We start from the raw sequence: 10,997 nt of genomic DNA on the forward strand, positions 1-10,997 counted from the left end.
GGTCAAGGTGTAGAGCGAGCTTTCAGAACACACACCACATTTTTGCCCTAAAGTCACACATCCTTGGAGATCAAACCTTCCTAGATGCCTATTATATGCTGGCACCATGCAGGGGCTTTCTTTCTAAGCATCATTTTATTTTTCCCTTTGCAACAATTGCTGAAGAAGCTCCATTTTACAAGCAAGGACATGGAGGGTCAGAATGATCAAGCACTTGCCCAAGGTCACTCATTTAGTATGCGCTTGGATTTGAACCTAGTGTTCTCTGTCTGCAGAGTCCAGGCTCTTGCACTGTCACTACACTCCCAGCCCGGCCCTGCGGGGAGCAGGTCTTCACCTTCTCGGTGATGATCAGCAAAACCTCTTTGCTGAGTGTTGTAGGAGTAGGGAAGGTCCTCAGCTTGCTCTACCCAGACCAGCTAGGACACTCTGGACATTAATGATATCCTGTACCACCCCTAGCGCTCTGTCTTGTGCCTTTTTCTCACAACTAGATCAGATGACGCATACACCCCATCTGTGGTCTGCACACCACACCTCGGGCACTGCACATAATAGGTGCTCCAGGTGCATCTGTTGGTTACTGGGGGACTGGTTCCTCACCTCTTTCCACTACCGCTTCAAGGACAGATCCACGGGAAGACTGGAGCCTTGGAAACAAACAAAAGAGGAGCAGTGAGGCAGCAAGGGAGGGGTGCCAGTGCCCCACTACTGTGCCTTGCAGCAGAGCCAGCACCCCAAGCTCTCCTATTAGATACTTCCAGCTGCTGGGAGGTCAGGTCTCCTGCCAGGCTGCCAGGAAGAGCCTGGCCACAGTCTCTCTTTCAAAGCTCCTCCTACAGGCAAGTTTAGGGGTAAGCAGCACCCAGTCAGGAAGACAAGCCCCTAACAGTTGCATGACCAAGATCAGTTACTTCATTTCTCTGAGTCCCCCCAGCCAGAGAGCCTGCAGACTTGACCCCAGACCCCCTGTTTGTATCTGGACTCTGACTTTGTTACCAGACTTTAGGTTCAAGGCCTGGCACCGATCTTCACCTCTCTTTGCCTCAGTACCCTTATCTATAAAGTGGGGGTGACAATAGTACCTGCCCACTTTACGGCATTATTGGCAGAGTTCAATGAGATCATGTCTGTGCTGTGCTTACAACAGCCGTAGTGGGCAGGAAGCGGCCAGGGACGACTAGCTAGCAGAGGTCAGAAGCAGTAGTTGATGAGGTTGTAAAGGGCTGTCCAGTGTCTCCCACCTTAGTAAGACCTCACTCATAGTGGCTATAATTACCGTCACCCCCACTAGTCTGCGATGGCCCTGCAGGTGGGTTCCACCCTGTCATATCCATCTGATTCCCCCGCAGCCAGCACCGTGCCAGGCACCAAGCAGGAGCCAGTGAATGCTCAAGGGCTGAGCAGTGAAGATGTGCCCAGCCTGCCTGCACCAGGAGAGTGTGGGCAGCCAGGAGCCTCTTGCCAGAAGGGAGAACCAAGGTGTCAGGAAGAGAAAACAGAGCGGAGGGGGGAAGGCCGAGACGCAGAGATAAGCAAGTGAAGTGAGTGAGAAAAGGACCAGGAGAGGCAGTGGCGGAGAGAGATAGGAAAGATGGAGAAGGCGAGAGGTGAGGAAAACACCCAGGGAGGTGGGGGGACCAGCGGTGAGAAGCCAGGAGGGACGGGACGGTGGCAGCCGAGGAGCGAGCTGGAGAGGGGCGCACGGGCCGGCACTGGGCGGGACGCTTAGGAGTCGGGCGGGAGGGGCTGTGGGGGCTCCACCCTGCCTCCCCGCCTTGGGGCGGCGGCCCGGAGGCCCGAGATTGGCTGGGGCGCCAGGCGAGGCCGGGACTGGAGCCCCAAGGTGGGAGGCGCCAGGATCATTCCGTGCGCCCGGGAGCGGAGCGGAGGCTGCCACCCACTTGGGCGACCTCGGAGGCGGCGGCTGGAGCGGAGCGTCTCGCCGCAGCGCACGCCTGGGCACCTGGGGGCGCCGCGCACCGAGCGTCGGGGCCCGCGCAACGATGCAGGCGGCGGCTGGGGGCGCGCGGGCGGCCGCGCTGGCGCTGCTGCTGGGGGCGCTGCACGCGGCGCCCGCGCGCGGCGAGGAATACGATTACTACGGCTGGCAGGCCGAGCCGCTGCACGGCCGCTCGTACTCCAAGCCGCCGCAGTGCCTCGACATCCCCGCCGACCTGCCGCTCTGCCACACCGTGGGCTACAAGCGCATGCGGCTGCCCAACCTGCTGGAGCACGAGAGCCTGGCCGAGGTGAAGCAGCAGGCGAGCAGCTGGCTGCCGCTGCTGGCCAAGCGCTGCCACTCGGACACCCAGGTCTTCCTCTGCTCGCTCTTCGCGCCCGTCTGCCTCGACCGGCCCATCTACCCGTGCCGCTCGCTGTGCGAGGCCGTGCGGGCCGGCTGCGCGCCTCTCATGGAGGCCTACGGCTTCCCCTGGCCGGAGATGCTGCACTGCCACAAGTTCCCCCTGGACAACGACCTCTGCATCGCCGTGCAGTTCGGGCACCTGCCAGCCACCGCGCCTCCAGGTAGCGCCGCCGCCCCCGAGCTCCGTCAGCCCTGGGTGCAGGCGAGTTGGGCCCCAGACAGAGGCTGCTGACGAAACCCCTTAGCTCTGCGAGCCCCCCAGAAACCCCCTTACGCAGAGAGATAGACACGCACCCCATCTGCTCTCAAATCTGAGCGCCCCGACAATTGACACCCCCCTCCCCAACCTTCCTGCCTTCCCACCTCCCCACAACTGTCAGCTGGTGCCTCCCTGGAACATTCCAACTGGTTCTCCCTCATTCCAACTCCTTTCCTGAACCACCCCATCCTCCCTGTCCACCTCTCAGCTCCCACCTTCCCGTGCCACTGGTATCCCTGGGGGTTCCCCCATCCCCAGGCATCCCAGGTTCTCTTAGGCCAAGAATGCCCCAGGTCATTAAACAATGCCCTTCACCCCCTCCACAGCCCTGGACCCCAGGGCACCAAGCCAAGCATCACCTCTACCCCAGGCTGCAACATTTGGAGGTGAGGAGGCTGGAGGGGAGGGGTTTAGCAGAAGAGTGGAGCTGTGCTCTGAGTGCTCCTGGGCAATGGTTTCCACCCCCCACCCCACCCCTTTTTCTGCACCCTGAATCTTCCAGCTCTTCCCCCAACTTCCCAGACAGGGAGACCTTCGGGTGAGACTCAGCACAGAAGAATGAGCAGATTGCAGGCTCTGCCCCTAACAAGGATCCTTTAGGTGGCTGGCGTGATTTTTTTCAGCCTGGGTTTCCAATCTGTGACAGGGAAGTGCAGCTTCCCACCCCCAATTCCATCACCCTTAATTCCTCCCTCCCTGATCTCAGCCTCCCCTTCCCTGTGCAACCCTCCCCGACTCCACCCTCCTCAGTGGATAGAAACCCTTCCAGGCAGTGGAAGGCCGGGCTGGGCACCAGACAGGAGGAAATGCAGTGGCACCAGGCAGGAAAGCGTTGCCTGAGAAGGAGCCCCTCATGCTGGGACTCCCTGCAAACAGGAGCTCCCCTCCCTCGTCTCCCTGTCTTCCCCAACCACCAAAAAGCACCCTCAGGGCTACCCTTTCCTGCAGTCTCACACACACTCACACACACATACACCCCATGGCCTCCTTTAAAAGCTGTGGTTGTGTGGGGGTCATGTGATGGGGAAGTGTCAAGAGAGAGAAAGCCCCTATCCTCAGATTGGAAATGGAACCCAAAAGCAAGGGACAGAAAACCAGCTCAAGCAGAGACAGTTCCCAGCAGGGGTCCAGCACCACACCTTTGCTGGCTTACTTGGAACCCAAACATTAGCAGCCTGATAGGGAAATCCCAGGTCTGAACCCCACCTAGCCCTGCCCTGGCACTACTCTCCTCTGCCAGTCTATCTTTTCCCTCTGATGTGCACACCTGGAAGCAGAGACAGAGGGGCGCAAAGGTGATGTGAAGAAGTGTTTCGGTGACCAACAGATAAGAGTCAGAATATTTCATATAAAAATTATGAGTTTTGGCTTCTCTTTAAAAGTGGAAAGTTCTGAAAATGTTAAGCTGCCCACTTTAGAGGAAGGTACTCCTCAGTTTACCCTGCCCTGCCCTGCCAGCATCATCACTGGTTTACCCCCCTGCCTGATCCTGCATTCCTAGAAAGTCCCCTCAAGTATCGGCACAGCAGCACTAGCCCAGGAGTCACAAATCCCGAGTTCTAAACCCTTTCTCACTAGCTTTGCAAATGTGGGTAGTCACGCTGGGCCTCAGTTTCCTTTTCTTTAAAATAAGAACAATAACCCCTACTTCATAGGCTGAGGGATAAATGAGCAAATTGAGAAGCCCGTGCACATGGAGGCTACAACTTTGCCAGAGCTGTGGGGCAGGGGTGCCCACCTGGGCATTTCCTCCTGGGAGACCCTGTCTCACAACCGCTCCGTGAGCAGGTGATGTTGTTGTTACCATCACCCAGGCCCCAGGAGGAAGTGGAGGCTTGGCTGGGGAAGCTGGCTGGACAGAGGGAAGCCTGCACCCTCCGCAGTGCTGCGGACTCTGACCCACACACGGGACCCTGACCCCACCGCCTTCTCTCCTCAGTGACCAAGATCTGCGCCCAGTGTGAGATGGAGCACAGCGCCGATGGCCTCATGGAGCAGATGTGCTCCAGCGACTTTGGTGAGTGTGGAGCCCACGCGGTAGCCACGGCTCCTGTGCCAGCCCCGCCCCAGCACACACACACACACACACACACACACACACACATACATGCATGCACACAAATGCCCACATCCAGCACAGTCAGGCTGCACAGTGTTGGCATCATGTGCCCCTTTTAGAATCTAATGATAACCATGCACCCTCTCCCCAGAGAAATGTACCTCAAGGCCATGGTCCATGGCCTCAGAAATCACCCGTGGCCAGAGCCCCTGCAGCCCGCCCTTGCTGCCTCACAGAGCGGCTCCACGACGGGACTGTCTCCTGGGGAGAGGTGGGCTTAACCTGGAGGCAGGCAGGACAGCACAAGGAGCAGTGGGCTCCAGAGTGGAAATGTACCCCCCAAGTCCCTAGGAACCTCTGCCCAGTCCCCAATGCATCTCTGGCTATGCAGGCTGTGGTCACCCCCACAGCTGTAACCTGGCGCCTCCACATTCCTGGGCCAGCCGAGCCAAGTCTACTCGGGACCTGGCTCCTGCGTGGACCACACAGCCCAGCCTTGATCTTTGCCAGCTCAGCTCCTGTTTGATGTCTTGGGCTTCCCATCCCTAGAAAAGAGATAGCAATGAAATTCCTACTTCACCAGGTCTTTTATGTCAATGGTCCTTTTGGAAGGAGAATCGTACTCGCAGTCCGGCATTGCAGGACGGCATTCCCGCCCGCGGCCGCATGTGGGGTGGGCCTGTGGTTCCCCCACCAGCCCCGTGCGCAGCCGCTGTGCCGCCTGGGTCTGTGTGAGGACACGCTAGGTCTGACTCTTGCCAAGATGAAACAGCCTAACGACCCCCCCTCAGAATATACCCCCGTCTTTAAGTGGCACGGCACTGTATTCAAGGTATGTGTGCGTGCCAGGGGCTTGGGGGGGACAAAGGAAAGAGAGAAAATGAAAGAGATTTTGTGACAAATTTCTTTCGTGAGTGGACAAAGTTATTCTGTGGCTCTTCCCTGGCGGCTCACAGAGATGGGCCCCAGAGGCCTGCAGAGAGGAGAGGCCAGCCCAGGCCTCCCTGTGCCCAGCGATGTCAGGTTCTCTGCCACAGGCCCCCACCCCCGCCTCACTCCGGCTCCCACCCACACACACCACAAAGAGTCTCATGTACAAAACACACAGCGCGACACACACTCTCCCACCCACCCTGCACAGCCTCGCACGCACATCGTGGTCGTGTGTTTGCACACACAAGAGCTGGTCGTGTGCAGCTCTTCCCAAGCCTGTGTCTGTGAAATGCTGGGTCCTGCTAGGGGGTGTACCCCGTGGAGACCAGCATGCGCTGCAGAGCAGGCCCCTCCCCAGAGCCAGCTGTCAAATATTTACCAGCACACCACGGTGCCAACCACACTCGTGCTCCACACACAACCAGAAACCCCACTGGGAAGCACCCCAAGGGGATGAAGCCCAGCCTCCCTCCATCACAAGGACTTCCCTCCACCAAATCCCCCTCTAAGTGGACAGTCTCACCCCCGACATTCCCGCGAACACACCACTCCACTCCTCCCAAGTGCTCCCCACCCTGCACTTGGTATCACGAAAAGGCCTGAGCTCTGGAGCTGGCCGGGCCTCAGGTCAAATCCAGGCTGGACAATTTGGGCGGATTACAATGTCTCCAAATCTCATTTCCCCCCTTGTGCCTGGCCATGAAGCCCCGCCAACAACAGGAGATGCTATCCTATAAATATGAAACATCCACGTCAGCTCCACCTGCCCAAGCCCCGGGCTTGGAGCTTCAGGCACGGACACGGCAGGTCGCCAGCCTCCTGAGCAAACCTGACTATTCTCACACTGCCCCTCTGTCCCCCCACCCACACAGTGGTCAAAATGCGCATCAAGGAGATCAAGACAGAGAATGGGGACAGAAAGCTGATTGGAGCCCAGAAAAAGAAGAAGCTGCTCAAGCCAGGCCCCCTGAAGCGCAAGGACACCAAGAGGCTGGTGCTGCACATGAAGAGCGGCGCAGCCTGCCCCTGCCCGCAGCTGGACAACCTGGCGGGCAGCTTCCTGGTCATGGGCCGCAAAGTGGACGGACAGCTGCTGCTCATGGCTGTCTACCGCTGGGACAAGAAGAATAAGGAGATGAAGTTTGCCGTCAAGTTCATGTTCTCCTACCCCTGCTCCCTCTACTACCCCTTCTTCTATGGGGCTGCTGAGCCCCACTGAAGGGCGCTGCTCCCTCCCCACCTCGCCTGCAGTGCCTTGCCCTCGGTCCCAGCCCCTGGGGCTCTGTCTCCTCCCACTCACAAGGCCTTGCCCCCACTCCCAGGCTGCCCCAGCCCCTGCTGGAGGGTGGTTTCTGGCAGAGTTGTCACCAGCACAGGCCCTAAGGGACTGAGGGGTTCTGGCATCCCTGGGGACTTTCTCTCATGTGAGGGGAACCCTGAGTCTCAGAAAGTAGGCAGGAGGAGGAGAGAGCAAGGGAAGGGAGGGCTCTGAGCAGCTGAGGTGGTGTCTAGAGTAGACTGTGGGGTCAGCTCCCCTGTTGGTGGGGGGGACCCCGGCTTAAAGAGAAGTCTCAGAGTGCATCCCAACCACCAAAGCAAAGGCGCTGGGGTCTCAGTGCCCTCCAGTCCCACTTCCCTGCCTTCCCCCCAGACTGAGGGAGCCCAGCCCAGACCTCTGCCTCTGCTCGCTCGCTCCTTGGGGCTCACCCTCAGCCGCCGCCTGCCCCTTCACCTGATGATGAGTAAATTATTGCTACTGCTGCGAGGCCATAGGTACTAGATGACTGATGCAGGTAGGGTTTGTTTTTTAAGTTTTTTAAGTTTTTAATTAAATTGAAGAAAACAACAGTTGGTTTGGACCAGGTGATTTCTGTGTTGCTGGTTCCTGAGCAGCGGGACGGAGTTTCAGAAGGGAACCTTAGGAAGAGGCTGGTCCACAGATTTCGAACACCTCAGACCAATGCCTGTGTGTTGTAGGATCCCCACAGCGCGCACAGCCAGGGGTTACCTTCCCGCCCTGGCCCCGTGAAGTGAGGGAGGGAGATGGCTGTCCTTTTGGCCAGAGGAGGAACAGACGCAGTCTCCCAGTCTGAACTGCGGGCTCCTGCAGCTTCAACAACGGCAATGCCTGACCCCAGGACTCCTACAAGTCTGGGCCCCAGGAATCACTCTGGAGAGCAGGCCTACCCGCATAACTCCTCCCCACCCCCCCCACCCCCTCGCCCCTACACCCAAACAACTCTGGGCATGTCCTGGCCCGAGGTGATGGTTAGAGTGTTACTTTCAGCAGACCCTGAATCAGGACATGAGCATTGCCTGGGAGCTGGTTGGAACTGCAATTCAGATTCCCCAACCCCAGACCATTACAACCTGCATTTTAATACATAAATATCTGAATCATCTCGGGAGCTCTTACAGAATACGGGGCCCAGTCTCATACAATTCCATAAGCGTCTCACTGCTCAGAAATGTGCATTTCTAGATGCTCCTGGGGTGATGTGCAGGCAAGCTTGAGAACCAAGATCTAGATAAGCCAACAACTTATCTGAGGCAGGAGGGAATGGACTGAGGTCACCCTGGGCTAGAAGGGGCTTGGTCCTGCATGCGGTGTACCTGAGGGGGCTTCTTTAGTGGGCTCAGGGCAGATGAGGCTGTCATCTTGAGCTGGATGGGCAGGGAGAGCAAGTTTGACATGGAGGCAACACCATGGCCACTTTAATGTCCAGCATTTGGAAGGGTTGGTGCCAGGAAAGAGCTCCTAGCAAGCATCCATAGGCAGATGTTGAGAGACAGGGCAGACACACCCAGAGCAGGGGGCTGGGCACACCCCCAGAGGGGCTTTCCTCACCAGTGAGGGTGTAGCAGCTGGGATACCAAGTGCAGTCACAGCTTCCCAACTCTCAGAGGTGCACGCCACCCAGAGAATGGAGGAAGGCCCGAGGCCCAATTCCCACTGTGGGCCAGTGTGCACTAACAGGTGGTCTGACATCCTGCCCATCAATCACCCTTGGGCCGTCAGGTGGCCTCACCACAGGTCAGGAACAGCAGAGGCCTGCTTGTTTCTCCTCAGCTCAAAAGCAGCCAGTGCCACCCGCCCTCACCTAAACCCTGCCCAGCCCACCTGGCTCTCTGAATCTACCCTTTGTCTCTCAGTCTCCTACCCCGACCAAATATTTACGGACACTTCTATGGTCAACCAGAAGCAAGGATTATTTTTCCACTGAACACATAGGACTCGGGCCACTTCTGGCCAGAGCATAATACCGACTTCTGTCAGGTGCTGGCAGCCAGCGAGAGGGAGCAGGGCGAGCAGAGGCTCCCTTAGCCTATCCCAGGAAGCCCCAGTAAGGCACCCTCACCCACCTCCCCCTCCAGGGGTCAGGCCTTTCTCTGTCCATTGACTCTGTTCCCAACATCTGCTGTCAGACCCCCCCAGCAATCTCCAAAGACCACCTAGGCCTGCAAGGCCTGGGTCCACCCTTGGTCTCCTTCAGTCCTCCTGCCTACCTGAAGACAGGCAGCTGGTGCCCACAGCCTCTGGGCTGAGGGTGGATGCCCGATTGTCTCTGACTGAATGGAACGGAAACCCCTAGTAACCACGGGCTTTGCCCTCTTCAAAGAGGTCCAGAGGAGGGTGGGAGGTCTGTGTTCCAGACTCTTCCATTTTCCCGAGGGGTGGAGGGGGGTGGCTCTTGTTCTCATGCTTTCAACTTCTCAACCACATTCCAGGCAGCAAAGGGGAAAAAGGCTAAAAGCAAATGCAGCAGGTCAGCGGCCTCTGGCCTTTTGATCAGGAAAAGAATCATCCCCAACAAGTCCCCCCGGGTACTAGAAGATTTCTGCTTCGAGTTCAGTGGCCAGAACTAGGTCACATGGCCACCCGTTGGTGCAAAGGAGCAGTAAGTCACGTGAGCCAGCCAGGTATGATATCAGTCCTCATGGCAAACAGGAAGACTTGGGGTCGCGGCTAAACACTCAGGCTCAGAGAGAAGAGGCAGTGGAGCCCAGTTTCTGGGTTCGGATCCTGTGACTTGGTGACTGCAGGGCTGGGAACACTGCAGAGCTGTAGACAGGAATAGTGTTTACTTCACACGTGGTGGCGTGGTCAGTGGGGAACGATTTGAAAAGTGCCCGGAAACAAGGCCCAGCATTTAGAAGATGTTCATTAAATGGTAATTTGTATTTTCATTCACCAAAGACCATGACCTGTATGGTGCCTGCTCATGACAGGTGCCCAGTAAATTCCTAAAAAATGTCACTGGCAGGAAGGCAGGGAAAAGACGGGAAATTCTCACCTTAAAGCCAGAATTGTTACTTTTAGAAAGAAGACAACCTACACCTGGGGTTCTGCTTAAGAAAATACATTCCCCTGACAGCATACAAGCCAACATGAGGAAGAAGACATAAAATACCAGCAGTCACTAAACAAGTCCGCCCTGGAAGCACTCTGACATTCAAATTTAATCCACCCAACAGTCCTTTGACGTAGGTATTGTTATTAGCCCACTCTAATGATGAGGTTGAGGTTCAGAGAGGTTAATGAACTTGTTGAAGAACACACAGCTCGTACACGGTGGTGGTGCTACAGTGCTCTTAACCACTGTACTGCTGCCTGTAGGCACTAAGTCAGCAAGGGGGGTTGGAAGTATAGATAGCCATGCTTCTGCGCCCCTGACTCACAGGAAGATTTCTGGGAGCCCTGCTCACTCTACTCCAAGGGCCCTGACAGAGGAGCCAGCCTCAGACCGTGGTTTTTCTCCCAACTCCCAGAACAACCTAGCCCTGCTCCCTCCTCCCCCTCAGCCCAGTCAGCATTTAACCTTTGGGTCCCACAAAGGAAGCTCACATCCCACAACTGTTTAGTGGGCTATAATCCTGGAGAAAGTTCACTCCTTGGGAAATCCAACGTGGGGGGTGGTTGTTGCTGGAATGTGTGTGGCTGGGACCCAGTGTCCGAGCCCAGACAGCAGGCTCTGCTGAGGCCATGAAGAAAGCAGGCGGCCAGGGGAATCAGGAACCCCAGCCCCCAGCTGTGCCAGAGAATGGAATGCACTGCTCTGCCTGGGTGTTGAAACAGACCCAGCCAAGGAAGGACAGGGGGTGCTGGGAGCGTGCTCCTGCCACAAGGCTGCCTCTGTTCCCCTGGAGGCTGAGCCCATTTCACTAAGGCTGGGGGTGGAAGGCCCCTCCTGCAAGCTCAGTGGCTTAAAAGCTCCTAGAGCAAGTGGGGAGCAAGGCAGAATGGAGGGGAGTGTAACAGCCAGGACCACACCATGTTCTTAAATTCCACTAAGAAGGCATGTATGAGCACCTGTGGTATAATTCCCATCCAGCTCCACGGCTTACTAGCCCTGTGACCTTGGACAGGTTACTAGCCC

General features: G+C 57.1%; 1 protein-coding gene across 1 annotated transcript; it reads left to right on the plus strand.

Moving 5' to 3' along the window:
* The first annotated feature begins 1,856 nt into the window (after positions 1-1,856).
* On the plus strand, positions 1,857-7,416 carry SFRP5 (secreted frizzled related protein 5). Its single transcript, XM_037496235.2, has 3 exons — positions 1,857-2,529; positions 4,567-4,644; positions 6,492-7,416. Exons 1-3 carry the CDS (start codon positions 2,007-2,009, stop codon positions 6,836-6,838), a joined length of 948 nt encoding a protein of 315 aa, XP_037352132.1. The 5' UTR covers positions 1,857-2,006; the 3' UTR covers positions 6,839-7,416.
* The last annotated feature ends 3,581 nt before the right edge of the window (positions 7,417-10,997 follow it).

This window comes from Talpa occidentalis, unplaced genomic scaffold (assembly GCF_014898055.3).
Source record: "Talpa occidentalis isolate TD23 unplaced genomic scaffold, MPIMG_talOcc4v2.1 talOcc4.8, whole genome shotgun sequence".
NCBI classification, from domain to species: Eukaryota; Metazoa; Chordata; class Mammalia; order Eulipotyphla; family Talpidae; genus Talpa; species Talpa occidentalis.